The sequence below is a fragment of the Sceloporus undulatus genome, chromosome 5, assembly GCF_019175285.1.
Source record: "Sceloporus undulatus isolate JIND9_A2432 ecotype Alabama chromosome 5, SceUnd_v1.1, whole genome shotgun sequence".
NCBI lineage: Eukaryota > Metazoa > Chordata > Lepidosauria > Squamata > Phrynosomatidae > Sceloporus > Sceloporus undulatus.
The window spans coordinates 1,107,573-1,123,072 of NC_056526.1; the positions used below are offsets into that span (position 1 = coordinate 1,107,573).

Consider the following 15,500-nt stretch of genomic DNA (forward strand, 5'->3'; position numbering starts at 1 on the left):
GATTTTGGAATATTCACATGTACATAATGAGCTCTTAAAGATATGAGAGTCCCTCCACATCTGACAGTCCTGATGAGAAATCTGTACTTAGGACAAGAGGCTACTCTCAGAACAGAATTCAGAGAAACAGATTGTTCCCCAACTGGCAAAGGGGTCAGGCAAGGTTGCATCCTTTCACCCTATCTGTTTAACTTTTACACAGAAAATACCATACAAAGAGCAGGCTTGGACGCAGAAGAAGGCAGAGTGAAGAGAAGAGGAAGGAACATCCATAATCTAAGACCTGTGGACAACACCATACGTCTAGCAGAAAACATCACAGACCTGGAACAGGTACTTAGGAAGGTGAAGGAAGGAAGAGCAAAGGCGGCAGGGTTACTACTGAACATAAAGGAAACAACAATAATGACCATGGAGGACCTACACAAATTCAGCCTGGACAATCGAGGAAATCGAAAGAAAGAGTTCCCGTACCTTGGATCAAACATTGATCAAGAGATCAGAAGAAAACTAGGAATGGGGAGGGAAGCTAGGAAAGAACTAGAAAAGATCCTAAAGTATAGAGATATACAACTGAGCAGCAAAGTTAGAATTGTGCAAGCTATCGTATTCCCCATCACCATGTTTGGATCGGAGAGCTGGACAGTTAAGAAAGAAGATAGGAAGAAAATCCATTCATTTGAGATATGAGGTTGGAGAAGAGTGCTGAGAATATCATGGACAGCCAAAACAAGACAAACAAATGAACAGATCAAGCCTGAACTTTCTCTGGAATCCAAGCTGATCAAGTTGAGGTTGTCGTACTTGGGCCATGTCATGAGAAGGCAGGACTCATTGGAAAAGACACTAATGTTAGGAAAAGTGGAGGAAGTAGAGAGGAAGACCACTTGCTAGATGGATGAACTGTATTAAGGAGGACACAGGTAAGAATTTGCAGGACCTGAGCAGAGCAGTGGAGCATAAGGAGCCTTGCAGATGCCTCATCTGTGCAGTCGGCATGAGTTGAGAGTGATGTAAGGGCAGTTAACAACAAGAGCAGCAACAAGAAGAACAACAACAAAATGACACAACCTGGAGACAGGACCCAAATATAAACATGAAGTTCAGTTAAGTTTCATATACACCTTATACACATAGAATCGTAGCGTTGGAAGAGACCCCAAGGGCCATCCAGTCCAACCCCTTCTGCCATGCAGGAAATCCAAATCAAAGCATCCCTGAGAGATGGTCATCCAGCCTCTGCTTAAAGACCTCCAAAGAAGGAGACTCCACTACACTCCAGGGAAGGAGTGTGTTCCACTGTCGAACAGCCCTTGCGGTCATAGCCTGAAGATAATTTAATACACAATATTTTTTAATAAGTTTCTGCATGAAACAAAGCTAGTGTACACTAAATGATCAGAAAGCAAAGGTGTTCCTATCTCAGCCACTGGTGGACAATTTTGGAATTCTAGATAAGGGAGCTTCAAATGGTGCAGATTTCACCACAATCCATATGGGTTTTATCTCAGGGGCATCTCCCAGTGTCTTCTCACCCTCTTCTCCTTCCCTTTCTTGCCTTGGCAAGGTCACAATGCCTCCTCATTCTGGGGTCCCCGCATAGAATTGGGCCTGATGAACAGGGAGGAACCCAGAGCTCCTGTCATCCCAGTCTCTATGGCCATATCACTCAGGCATGGAGCCTCGGAGCATGAGGTTAGGCAGCTCTCTGAGCTATATGGGCCGGCAACTCCCCAAATCTCCCTTGTCTAAGATGAAGTTGAAGGCTTTCATGGCCAGCATCCATCGTTTTTTGTGGGTTTTATGGGCTCTATGTAGCCATGTTCTTGAGTTTATTCCTGACCTTTCACCAGCATTTGTAGCTGGCATCTTCAGAGAACTTGTCTAAGCTCTTGCAGAGGCACACTCGTGGAAGCCATTCTGGCAAAATTCCAGTTAATAGCCAGGTTTAACCAGAGGGATACATGCCTTTTAAAAAGAAAGCCTATAGACAACAGCCCATAGGAACACATTATGGCACTGAAGCAATTTGTCATTGTAGGCACTCAGAAGAATCCCAGGCATTATGTCAACAAGAGGCCAGTGCAGTCTAGGTTTACAAGTGAATAAGAAAACAAAGTGGCTGTAAAAGTTTTTGTCCCCTCTGCTTATAAGAACGTGGGGCTGAGATCCTACACTGTCACTGCAGTGTAAATCTACACTCACAGTGACATGGTGGTTGTGCTACACTACGCTTCTGCTGAACACCAACCTTGTGCAGCCAATGGCACGTCTGCCAGTGTCCCTGCTCACTGTCCCCTTGTGCAATGGGGAATAATGCACAGTGGCTGTTTCTGCCATGCCAGGGAATCAAGAGATGTGCTGAAGGCACTCAGAAAGAATCATAGAATCATAGAGTTGGAAGAGACCACAAGGGCCATGCAGTCCAACCTCCTGCCATGCAAGAAATCCCAATCAAAGCATCCCCGACAGATGGCCATCCAGCCTCTGCTTAAAGACCTCCAAGGAAGGAGACTCCACTACACTGCGAGGAAGGAGTGTGTTCCCCTGTCGAACAGCCCTTACTCTTAGGAAGTTCCTCCTAATGTTGAGGTGGAATCTCTTTTCCTGCAGCTTGCATCCATTGCTCCATTGGGTACTGTTCTCTGGAGCTACAGAAAACAAGCTTGCTCCTTCCTCAATATGACATCCCTTAAAATATTTAAACAGGGCCATCATATCACCTCTTAACCTTCTCTTTTCCAGGCTAAACATCCCCAGCTCCTTCAGTTGTTCCTCATAGGGCATGGTTTCCAGACCCTTCACCATTTTGGTCTCGCTCTTTTGGACACATGGCTCCAGTTTCTCAATGTCCTTTTTGAATTGTGGTGCCCAGAACTGGACACAATATTCCAGGTGGGGCCTGACCAGAGCAGAATACAGTGGCACTATGACTTCTCTTGATCTAGGGACTATGCTTCTACTGATGCAGCCTAAAATCGCATTGGCCTTTTTAGCCAATTCAACTTGTGGTCTACTTGGACTCCTAGATCCCTTTCACACGTAGTTTCATTCAGCCAGGTGTCTCCCATCCTATATCTGTGCATTTTATTTTTCCGCCCTAAGTGCAACACCTTACATTTCTCCGTGTTGAATTTCATTTTGTTAGCTTTGGCCCAGCTTTCTAGTCTATTCAGGTCATTTTGGATCTTGATCCTGTCCTCTGGAGTATTAGCTATTCCTCCTAATTTGGTGTCATCTGCAAATTTGATAAGTATGCCCCCAATTCTGTCATCCAGGTCATTGATAAAGATGTTGAATAGCACTGGGCCCAGGACAGAGCCCCACTGGACACCCCACTGGTCACTTCTCTCCAGGATGAAAAGGAGCCATGGCTGACCACCCTTTGGGTTCGGCCGGTCAACCAATGACAAATCCATGTAACAGTTGCCTTGTCTAGCCCACATTTTAGAAGCAATGTCATGGGAAACCTTGTCAAAGGCCTTACTGAAATCAAGATCTACTACATCCACAGCATTCCCTTCATCTAACAAGATGGTCATTTTATCAAAGAAGGAGATTAGGTTTGTCTGGCATGACTTCTTTCTCTGAAACCCATGTTGACTTTCTTTGATGATGGCATTGCCTTCTAGATGTTCACAGACTCTCTGTTTAATGATCTGCTCCAGAATCTTTCCTGGGATTGATCTCAGACTAACTGGAGGATCATTGTTGGGATCCCCTTTTTCCCCTTTTTGAAAATGGGGACAACGTTTGCCCTCTGCCAGTCGACTGGGATCTCTCCTCTTCTCCAGGAGTTTTTAAATATGATTGCCAATGACTCTGATATTTCATTTGCCAGTTCTTTTAATACCCTTGGATGGAGTTCATCTGGTCCCGGAGACTTAAATTCATTTAGATTAATAAGGTGTTCCTCTACTATCTCTTTACTTATTCTGTCCTCTGCTCCATTATCCTCAGGTTGAGCCCCTTTGCCTTTTCTGAGAAGACTGAGGCAAAGAAGGTCTTGAGTAATTCTGCCTTTTCTCTGTCTTCTTTGAGCATTTTGCCATCTTCTCCACGCAGTGGCCCTACCGTTTCCTTCTTCTTCCTCTTCCTACGGACATATCCAAAAAAGCCCTTCTTATTGTTCTTAACCTCTCTAACAAGCCTAAGTTCATTCTGCGCTTGAGCTTTTCTGACTTTACCCCACAAATGCCTGCTATTTCTTTGAATTCCTTTTTTGTGATTTCCCCCTTTTTCCATTTCTTATACATCTTCCGTTTCAAACTTAACTCGGTTGAAAGTTCCTTAGTCATCCATCCTGGTTTCTTGAGACACCTCCCATTTTTCTTTCTCACTGGAACTGTTTGAAATTGTGCCTTCAGCATCTCCCTTTTGAGAAACTCCCATCCACCTTGAACTCCCTTCTCTTTTAGTATTTCTGACCATGGGATCACCCTCAATACTTCTCTAAGTTTACTGAAATCCGCTCTCCTAAAGTCTAGGACATGTCTGACACTGCCTGGCTTCTCCAGAGTTACGCACTGCCTTAGAATGAGCAGCTCCATGGAATGAAACCTGCTGTTTGGCCCCATTTAAAGGAGAGCCATTCAGGGGCTTGATGAATGTTGTTGAGCCAACATGCAGGTCAATCCTAACAACTGGATTTAGGCCCATGTGAAATAGTGGCACCTGTGGAGTTCTGTTTATGCAATCATTAACTGAGTATGTCCATTCAAAAGCAGCCACGGAAGTACAACTGTGTGAAAATGGGAAAACCTACACACACGTAAGGAGGTTTCACAGCTGAGCAGAGATTCGAACTCCAGGGTCATGGGCCAACACTCAAACCACTGCACCATGCTGGCTCTCTTGGAATACTGCTGACACACAGGCAAGACACCGTCAGAAGTCTTGGCAAGGGCAACCCACTGAATGATTTGAGTCCATCTGTGCCAGAAAACTCTTTCCATTGGTGGAAAGCCCAGAAGCTGGGCAATAGCACTCCCCTGCAGTTGGCATGCAGCATGGAGCCTCTAATTCTGGAATCAGTATCACACCCTCAAGATTTGTTGGCGGTGATGGCTGCTTCCTCCTTCTTTTCCTCTTCCTCCTCAGATCTGTCTAATCCCTTTATATAAAGCCATCAAGGCCAGTGGCCTTGCTGCATCAGCCTAACTATGTTCTTAGTGAAGTGGTACCTTCCTTTTGTCTGCCCTCTGTCTCCCACCATCCCACTTCACTGCATGAGTCACAAAATCCTTTTGAGATAGCCTGACTGTTCACAAAAATGCCACAAAGGATGTGGGGATGCACCTGAGATTAATGCTCTGTTCAGTTTTCTTAGGATTCATAAGAGTTGAATGCAGGCGAGGGACTGATTCCAAGTTCTGGCATAAAAGCAGCCACTGTCCAGAGCAAAACCTGTGCTTTAAGGGCTAAGCCCATCAAGATGCTTTCAAGGTTATTTGAGACTGGCTTTGCAACGGGTCCAGTGCAGCTCAGACTCTTAGCAATTCTGCAGGCGCCCAACGCAGTGGAGGAGAAACTCAGCCCAATCCATCCCACTGAGGTTTCCTCCTTCCCTCATCTCTCTCTCTTGTTTCCCAATGGATAAGAGCCCCCAGCGTGTCTCCTACCTTCCCAGGAAGAGGCCATGAAGGCACCCTCTTCTTGTGCCCCACAAGGGAGAATGGGCATGGACCTGGAGGCCTCTCTCCCGTGGCAGCTGGTGGGGTCCATGTCGGTAGGGTGGTTAGTCCGCCCTGAACCTTAGTTCAAGCTTTAACAGAGCTGCCAAACACAAGTTGCTGAACCTGTTTTAGAGGTGGGATTCAGCCTCTTAGATACTCTGTTAAAATTCAGAGTAAAACCTGGAGCGAATGCTTCACATCCAATGATCTGGAGGCTACCAGCCAACCAGCACCAGCACCTCTCTCTGAATGGAGAAAGTGAAAAGGGGTAACAGAGCAGGGCCAGAAGACGGTGAGGTTCAGGCTTCTGTTGGGAACCCCCAGAGACATCACCCAGCACCAGTCTGGTCTTGGCCTGGAAGGGAAATTCAGTCCCTAGGGCCAAAACAATGCCCTGCCCCTGATTAAAGAGCCAGGAGAAATGGCTCTCACTTGGTTTCCGGTGTTCCTGAACTGCCTTTTATGAACCAAGGGGCTCAAGATGATCAAGGCCTATTTTGTCTCTCTTTCTCTCTTACAAAATGCATGGACAAATGAGAAAGGCCAGCCTGGCAGTCAAGGGACTGGCCTCTCGCACAAGGCAGGGAAGGCACTGGTGAGTCTTTGCATATGTCTGATAGGTGTGTTGCCCTTGGCTATGCTGGGCAGCATCTCTCAGACCACTTATCGCCCCTCCAGAGGAGACAGCTCCCAGCACCCTCTGCTGCCAGGTAGGCCTTGGCCTTTCCCTCAGATTATGTGGGGCAACTGCTTGAGATGGGAGAGCATTAGGCTGGCCCCACAGAAGGATGCCAGGCTGTGCATATACCCTTCTAAGACCATAGGATAGCTGGAGTAGGATCAGCACCTGCCCTCTTAAGAATTTTAGCACTTCTGTAATCTGTTAACCGAATAGTGGTTAAATCTATTCAACAATTTTTGAACGGGTCTACTCTAGCTATCTGTTAGGGGCTTGTTAGGATGCTGTCCTGATGGTGACAAGAGCCCTCTTTTTCAGAACCTGGGCAATTGGTCCATCAGCCTGGTACCCAAATATACTAGACCCTCCTGCTGGCCTTTTACCTTCCTCCTCCTCCTCCTCCTCCTCGCAGTCTGCATTTCTGCCACCGGAGCGTTTACACTTCTAATTCTGGGTCTACCTGGAAGAGTTCCACTCCAGAGAGCCATTCTTGGATCTCTGTTTCTCTGTTAGCATGGCTCAGCGTCACGCAGAGGAAAAAAACAGTTCAGAAACTGCTGGGTTGTGACTCATAACCATTTGTCAGCTGTTCCTGCTTCCGGAACAAATGACTTGCATCGTGGGACTGCCCTTCGCTCCTTTCTCAATGGGAACAGCGCTGCAACCATGCCTTCTGAAGCTCAGGCCTCTTGTAAGAGCACTTTGGGCTTACCATTCATCTCCTGTGATATTTACTGGGTTTGGACTCCACAGGGTCCTTCATTCCAAGAGGGAATGAAGTTCTCTGTTGTGATGCATTTCCCATGCTATAAATCCCAGCTGCCCTAATGCCAAGCCTGTCTTTCTCTCCAGCTAGCCCACCTCTCTCCACCAAGAGATGCCACAATAAACTACAGTTCCCAGGATTGCCCTGAGCCCAGGCAGTTAAAGCAGTGTGTTTTGGACCATAGAGACTGAGATAAGTGTGTGTTTGTGTTTGCAAAAGAAGCATATTTGCCCCTCTTCTACATTCCTTTCATTTATGCACAGTTAAAACAGACAGCCTTGCCGTAGCCACAAGTTTTTCCATAAAGGTGTACAGAAACTATCCCTCATTTTAAATTCAGAAGACTTGGCAAATGAAATTGAAAGGCCAGGGCAGATTTCTTTTCATATGGCCCTTGACTGGCACAGGAACGTGGTGCTGTTTGTATGGTGGGCCCTTGTTATCTGCTGAGGTTTGGTTCCAGGAACCCCCCATGGATAGCAAAATCCATGCACACTCAAGTCCCATTCAATACAATGGCATAGAAAAATGGTCACCCTTATATAAAAATGGAAAAATTAAGGTTTGTGATATGGAATTTCTATATTTTAAAGTATTTTCAAGCCAAGGATGCTTGAATTTGTGAATGAAAGATCCATGGATAAAGAGGGCTGACTGTATTGTTTAAGGCACATCTGAGAACATCTGTATTTTCTCTATCAAATGATTTGGGCCTCAGTCCTAAGCATGGGACCACAGGGGAACATTGGCCTGGTCTACCTCTTGGTCTTACTTAGATAACAGACTAAAAGCTCACTATTGTCCTGAAATATACAGGACAAGAGATTCCCAATCAACATTAGGAAGAATATCCTGAGGGTAAGAGCTGTTTGACAGTGGAACACACTCCCTCAATGGAGTGTGATGGAGTCCTTTTTGGAGGTCTTTAGGCAGAGACTGGATGACCATCTGTCAATGGGGATACTTTGATGGAGAGTTCCTGCATGGCAGAAGGGGGTTGGACTGGATCAGGGCACTTCTTGGGGTCTCTTTCAACTCTAGGATTCTATGATCTCCAACCCTTTGTTGGAACTGCTGTGGTGTCACAGCATAGTGCCATCACATTCACATCTTAGGGTAAGAGTATCAGCCAAAGAACGTAGGGAAACAGTGCAGCTTCTCCGTGGCCAGAGTGGGGAAGAAATGCCCAGGGTCCTTGATCCTGGAAGGGTTGTGGGCTGCTGTCTGAAAGCAGTGGGGTGGGAAGGGTCAGAGGTAGGACTATGTCAGACTGAGAGGCCAGAGGAGGACCAACTGGTCCCCTAACTAGTTGTCCAATTGAGAGAAGCATCTCTTTCCCAACAGCTCAGGGATAAAAAGTGTTGGATGATGAAAGAGATGCCTAACCAAGTTTTTCTCATTTTTCCAGAATGCCACCACAGAGAATGGACTTTTCCAGCCAGCCAGGAGGGCATCAGTCCTTACTCACATCTGGAGACCCTTTACTTAGGAGGAAGGCTTCTTGTCAGGTATTTCTATGAAAGCACATTTGGAATCCTTTCGCTGGCAGGCAAAACCCTTTTTGTTCCAGCAGACTTTTAATATGCAATTGCACCAAGGAGGCATTCTCACTGGGTGGGTGTGTTTTATTTTTATTTATTTTTAACTTTTGTATGCTTTAAAATAATTTTATATTGTTTTAATTGTGACTATTTTAATTGTTTTTTAAATTGCACTGTAAATTTTGATTTTGATCAATAGAGGTATAGCGTCTAAATCAAGGGAATTCTATTCTGCTTTGGTCAGGCCTCACCTGGAATAGCCCTGTGCCCAGTTTTGGGCACCACAATTGAAAAAGGAAGAAGCTGGAAGATGTCCAAAGGAGGGTGACTAAAATGGTGAAGGGTCTTGAAACCATGAAGCCCTATAAGGAACAACTTAGGGAGCTGGGGATGTTCAGTATGGAGAAGAGAAGAGGTGATATGATAGCCCTGTTTAAGTGTTTGAAGGGGTGTCACATTGAGGATGGAACAAGCTTGTTTTCTGATGCTCCAGAGAACGGGACACAATGGAGCAATGGATGCAAACGACAGGAAAAGAGATTCCACTTAAACATTAGGAGGGACTTTCTGATAGTAAGGGCTGTTGGACGGTGGAAGACGCTGCCTTTGAGTCTCCTTCTTTGGAGGTCTTAAAGCAGAGGCTGGATGGCCACCTTTCAATGGGATGCTTTGATTATGAGTCCCTGCATGGCAGAAGGGGGTTAGACTGGATCAGGGCCCTTCTTGGGGTCTCTTCCAACTCTATGATTGATTTCCTTCTGTGAGCTGCCTTGGGAAAGAGGCAGTATATAAAATAAATGTCATTGGGCCACATGCAGCCCCTAACCCCTTAAATCCTGAAAGCCTAGAATGCCTCCATTAAAAAAGAAGAAGAAGTGAATAAATCACTCATAAAAATGCTCCTGGTGATGCTTGGAGTATCACTGAGAAATGAAATAACCTTCCTTGTTCCCCAAACCTGTTTCAAATAGGAAAAGCACCTCCCAACCTACAAAGTCTAAATAATCCCAGAATTATGAAATGGAGGTAAGCCCTAGTCAGTTCTGAGCCACACTTTCAACCTACAGTGTGCAACAGCATCCCACTTTTGGGGATGGAGGGACTGGCCCCATGGCATTTGGGCAGCTGAGCCGAGAGCACAGTCTCCATGCAAATGCCATGCCATGCTTGGTTGAGCTGCTGTTCTAGAAGCAGCAGCAGTAAAGGGCCTTGCGTCTCAATTTTGGGCTTGAGGCAGGGTATAAATAAAGAAAATCCTCAAGGCCTAGCTAATTCCTCACTTGCCTGGAAGACAATTTCATGGTCCAAAAGGTGGAAGAGGCAACAAGGGGGTCAGCTATTTTAGATCTGATCCTAACCAACAAGGATGACTTGGTTAATGGGGTGCAAGTAGTGGGATCCTTAGGTGGAAGTGACCATGTTCTCCTGGAGTTTGTAATACAGTGGAAAGGAGAAGCCAGGCAGAGTCAGACACGCATCCTAGACTTTAGGAGAGCGGATTTCAGTAAACTTAGAGAAGTATTGAGGGCGACTCCATGGTCAGAAATACTAAAAGATAAAGGAGTTCAGGACGGATGGGACTTTCTCAAAAGGGAGATACTGAAGGCACAATTTCAAACAGTTCCAGTGAGAAAGAAAAACGGGAGGTGTCTCAAGAAACAAGGATGGATGACTAAGGAACTTTCAACCGAGATGAGTTTGAAACGGAAGATGTATAAGAAATGGAAAAAGGGGGAAATCACAAAAAAGGAATTCAAAGAAATAGCAGGCATTTGTGGGGTAAAGTCAGAAAAGCTCAAGTGCAGAATGAACTCAGGCTTTCTAGAGAGGTTAAGAACAACAAAAAGGGCTTTTTTGGATATGTCCGCAGCAAGAGGAAGAAGAAGGAAACAGTAGGTTCACTTCGTGGAGAAGATGGCAAAATGCTAAGAGAAGACAGAGAAAAGGCAGAATTACTCAAGACCTTCTTTGCCTCCGTCTTCTCAGAAAAGGCAAAAGGTGCTCAACCTGAGGATAATGGAGCAGAGGACAGAATAAGTAAAGAGATAGTAGAGGAACACCTGGTTAATCTAAATGAATTTAAGTCTCCGGGACCAGATGAACTCCATCCAAGGGTATTAAAAGAACTGGCAAATGTCATTGGCAATAATAGTCTTTGAGGACTCCTGGAAAACAGGAGAGATCCCATCAGACTGGCGGAGGGCAAACGTTGTCCCCATCTTCAAAAAGGATCCCAACAGTTATCGTCCAGTTAGTCTGAGATCAATCCCAGGAAAGATTCTGGAGCAGATCATTAAACAGAGAGTCTGTGAACATCTAGAAGGCAATGCCATCGTCACAAAAAGTCAACATGGGTTTCAGAGAAAGAAATCATGCCAGACAAACCTTATCTCTTTCTTTGATAAAATGACCAGCTTGGTAGATGAAGGGAATGCTGTGGATGTAGTATATCTTGATTTCAGTAAGGCCTTTGACAAGGTTTCCCATGACATTCTTGCAAACAAGCTTCTAAAATGTGGGCTAGACAAAGGAACTGTTACATGGATCTGTAATTGGTTGACCGGCCGAAGCCAAAGGGTGCTCAGCCATGGCTCCTTTTCATCCTGGAGAGAAGTGACCAGTGGGGTCCCACAGGGCTCTGTCCTGGGCCCAAGGCTATACAACATCTTTATCAATGACCTGGATGACAGAATTGGGAGCATACTTATCAAATTTGCAGATGACACCAAATTAGGGGGAATAGCTAATACCCCAGAGGACAGGATCAAGATTCAAAATGACCTGAATAGACTAGAAAGCTGGGCCAAAGCTAACAAAATGAAATTCAACACGGAGAAATGTAAGGTGTTGCACTTAGGGCGGAAAAATAAAATGCACAGATATAGGAATATGGGGGACACTGGCTGAATGAAACTACGTGTGAAAGGGATCTAGGAGTCCAAGTAGACCACAAGTTGAACATGAGTGAACAGTGTGATGCGGCAGCTAAAAAGGCCAATGCTATTTTAGGCTGCATCAATAGAAGTATAGTGTCTAGATCAAGAGAAGTAATAGTGCCACTGTATTCTGCTCTGGTCAGGCCCCACCTAGAATATTGTGTCCAGTTCTGGGCACCACAATTCAAAAAGGACATTGAGAAACTGGAGCGTGTCCAAAGGAGGGCGACAAAAATGGTGAAGGGTCTGGAAACCATGGAGCCCTATGAGGAACGACTTAGGGAGCTGGGGATGTTTAGCCTGGAGAAAAGAAGGTTAAGTGGTGATATGATCGCCCTGTTTAAATATTTGAAGGGATGTCATATTGAAGAGGGAGCAAGCTTGTTTTCTGCTGCTCCAGAGAACAGGACCCGAAACAATGGATGCAAGCTGCAGGAAAAGAGATTCCACCTGAACATTAGGAGGAACTTCCTGAGAGTAAGGGCTGTTCGACAGTGGAATGCACTCCTTCCTCGGAGGGTGATAGAGTCTCCTTCCTTGGAGGTCTTTAAACAGAGGCTGGATGGCCATCTGTCAGGGATGCTTTGATTTGGATTTCCTGCATGGCAGGGGGTTGGACTGGATGACCCTAGTGGTCTCTTCCAACTCTATGATTCTATGATTCTATGAAAGAGACAGACATCCTGACAAATAGACAAACAGATGGATGAATTGGGCCTCTGCTGGTGCAGCTGAAGGTGTCCTTAACCCATTCAAATGACGTCTAAATCTGAGGAAGGCTGCCTCCATCATGACGGATCACTGTTAGCCTCAGAGAAACACAGGCAGTTCTGCTGAAAACCCAAGGACCCCGGGAGCCCCTGGGGTCCGTGTCTGGTGCTCTTAAGGGACATCAATGAATTTTGGGTAACAGAGGGAGTATCAGGCTTACCTACAGATTTTGTCCGTGGGATTCCTTTGCGTAGGGAGACATGAGGTTTCTCTGGCCCACCATGCGCTGCCATCCCCTGCCGCTCAAACAGTGACTAGAAAAGAAACAGGACAAGAAGGACCCCCAGTTAGCTGGGAACAAGACATCAAGGTATCTTTTGGGGGGTTTTGGTTTCCATCAGTCCCTGAGAAGGAACATCAGGGCCATGAGCGCTCCCACCCCATTACAAACAAGAGATCCTGGCTCCAAACTCTGTGTCTGACTCTTACAGGACAACTGCTCAGGACCCTCTAAAGCTCCAAAAAACATTAGATGCTGGTCTCAACCCCAAAAGCCGCATGTGGCAGGGTAGGGCCTAGCATGCCTCTGGCTGGGATGCAGCTGCAAGGAAATGAAGCATTTCACCAATGCCCAAGTCAGCTATCTGGTACCTGTTGTGATAGAGAGACCAAACCATGCAAGCACCTTCTGGTCAAGACAGCAGAGAAGTCAAACTACAGTGAGTTACCTTCACTACTTCTTCTTGCAAAGCCTTTAGCCCATCATGCCTAATTCTAACCTAAGACTTAAACCCAACTGGCACCCAGCAAATACTAGAACACTTGGGGACTAATCCCACAATAGCCACTGAAATCCACCTCTGCCCACTTGACTTAAGTTCATGTCTTCCATCTTTTCAGGTGTGCTAAAGAGTGATGGTTTTTTAGTGCATATCTAAACATGTTCTGGCTTAACAAGGTCATGCTAAACGTTTTATGGAGTGTGTTGTGCTGTGTGACTAATGAAGATTGCAGCAAATCCTAAGGATGATTCTGCACGCTCGAGCCTTCACTCTCAATCTCCTTGTGTTGACTTTTCAGCAAAGGGACATTATCCAGGTATTAATTTGGCCTTGGACAGAGGTCTCTGCTCCTGCTGAGATTCTCCCTTTCCTGCCCCAAACTTCTTCCCAGTTTGGGGCTTTGGCATCCCCCTCCCCACCCCCTGCCCCAATTGCCCCTCGGTTTCTCTCACACTGATCTCTGCAGGGGTGATTCTTCGGCTGGTTGGTCTCTGCTTCACCGTGGCTGCCCTGGAATCTGCTTCAACAATGTCAGCTCTCAATGAAGGCTCAGCAGCTGCCAAGATCTCATCCAGCTTCTCTGCAAAGTCAGACACACCAAACTTGTTAGCTGGGTCTTGAACCTATCAAGTGGGTGAGCTATACTGCAAAGGGGAGGGTTTGGGGTGGCATCAGGGGAAGCTGAAGGCCTTTGCGGGGCCCAGGGCAGAAGAAGGGATATGGCACCCCATTCACTTGGCAGAGAAGAAGTGCCTTCCCCAAACAGTGTGACCCCGCAGCAGCCCCTTGGAAGAAGACTACAAGACAACTCCAGCACTTGGCTGGCTGTTACATCACTGGAATGGAGGAAGATGCCGTCATCCCAAGAGGAGACAAAACACAGCTGTGTCCAAGCCGAGCATCTCCCAAATGCTCATTGGGGGCCACATACGAAGGACCATTAGCTGGGAATCACAGTTGCCTGAAAAGCACCCACTTTTGCTCTCCAGGCAGTAGCCATGTTAATGCAGCCCTATTTAAAGCGTCTTTTAAAAGAATGCTAAGTAATACTGCCTTATGTGACATGAACTTATGTTTATTATTTTTTAATGCACCTAAGCTTTTTATGCCATTCCAGTGATTTTTATAACTGGCCCAGATCTATGACTCCATTCTTCTCGCTGTCTAGGGTCAATATAGACCACCCTTCAACCCTTAAAACTGGTCCCGTCTGGCCTTCCTAAAATCAGTCAATGGTCTTCCAGAAGAAGCACAACAGTTTCAGTTCAGTTCCTGCTCACAGTGATGACCCAAGTGGCTTCTTGGGGTGCAGGTATTTTTAGGGGCACCAACAAGCAGCTTGTGATGAAAGAGAGATGATGGACCAGCAATCTCAGCAACATGCCCAAGGCTCTTGAACTTGCCTCTAACTTAGTCTCTGCCATGGGTCGCCCACCTTTTCCACCCTGTGACTTCCTGCAGCTACCAGAGGCATGGCTAGATACTGATAGCAGCTCAGACTTTCAGGAGAGATAGTCCAGCTTCACATATTTATCTCAAGAAGATGTGGCGAAACAAATGAGGAGGAAACATAAGATAGTCAGGAATGTTTCTTAGGTAGTGTGTGATGACACCCGTCTCTGGGGCTGCATGCTGCTTTTGCCATTTTAATATGTAAGATGAATGTTGATTCAGGTTACATATAAAAATGGTATTCTCCATTAGTGTACTCCAAACATGACACAGACTGTTGCCAAAAGGGAGTAAATGTGAATTTGTCTCTCTTCAGAATTAGCTGCTTTTATTAAAAGACATAGCCATGTTAGTCTGGAAAATCGGTAGGAAAGGGATCTTGTAGCACGTTTGAGACTAAGTGAGCAAAAAAAGTTGGTAGCATGTGTTTTTGTAGATTTGAGCATCTGAGGAGGTAGGCTCTCGTCTACAAAATCTCATGCTACCACTTCTTTCTTTCAGTTAGTCCCAAAGGTGCTAAAAGATCCCTTTCCCTACCAATTTTTATTAAAGCTCACTTTACTTTATCTGAGCCACCTGAATTATTTGTCCAGAAATCACCTTGGATTTATGCTACAGCAAGTACTTTTTGGGATGCTGTGCAAGGCGACATGCAGTAGTCCTTGCACAATGCTTCCCTTTCCATCTGTGTAATGGCAGGTGTACTGCACCATGGCACATTTCTTCCCTTTCCCTGGCCCAAATGGGCATTGATTGGCGTACAGAAATGGTATGCCAGGGGAGCGATCTCATGAACCTGGCAGGCCGCCATTGAACTCAGGACCACCCCCATGAGTACCCTGGTGAAACGTTACACTCTACCCAGTGCCAAAGGGGATGCTGGCCCTTTATATATTTATTTTTGTAAACCAGGGGTAGGCTACTATAAAGGGCATTTCCCCTCCTGTGAGCTCCCTAA

The 15,500-nt window shown here is 45.9% G+C and overlaps 1 protein-coding gene across 10 annotated transcripts in view; it reads right to left on the bottom strand.

Moving 5' to 3' along the window:
• LOC121932053 (SH3 and multiple ankyrin repeat domains protein 3-like) overlaps positions 1-15,500 on the bottom strand; it is a 324,411-nt gene that overhangs the window by 68,435 nt on the left and 240,476 nt on the right. For all 10 annotated transcript variants that reach the window (XR_006104255.1, XM_042470338.1, XM_042470336.1 and 7 more), the window contains 2 exons: positions 13,543-13,670; positions 12,529-12,622 (listed from right to left, as the gene is read on the bottom strand). Coding sequence is in view for 9 of the 10 variants with exons in the window: in XM_042470338.1 (XP_042326272.1) it covers positions 12,529-12,622; positions 13,543-13,670 (222 nt within the window). In the remaining variant the exon portion in view is untranslated. The remainder of the gene's footprint in view (positions 1-12,528; positions 12,623-13,542; positions 13,671-15,500) is intronic.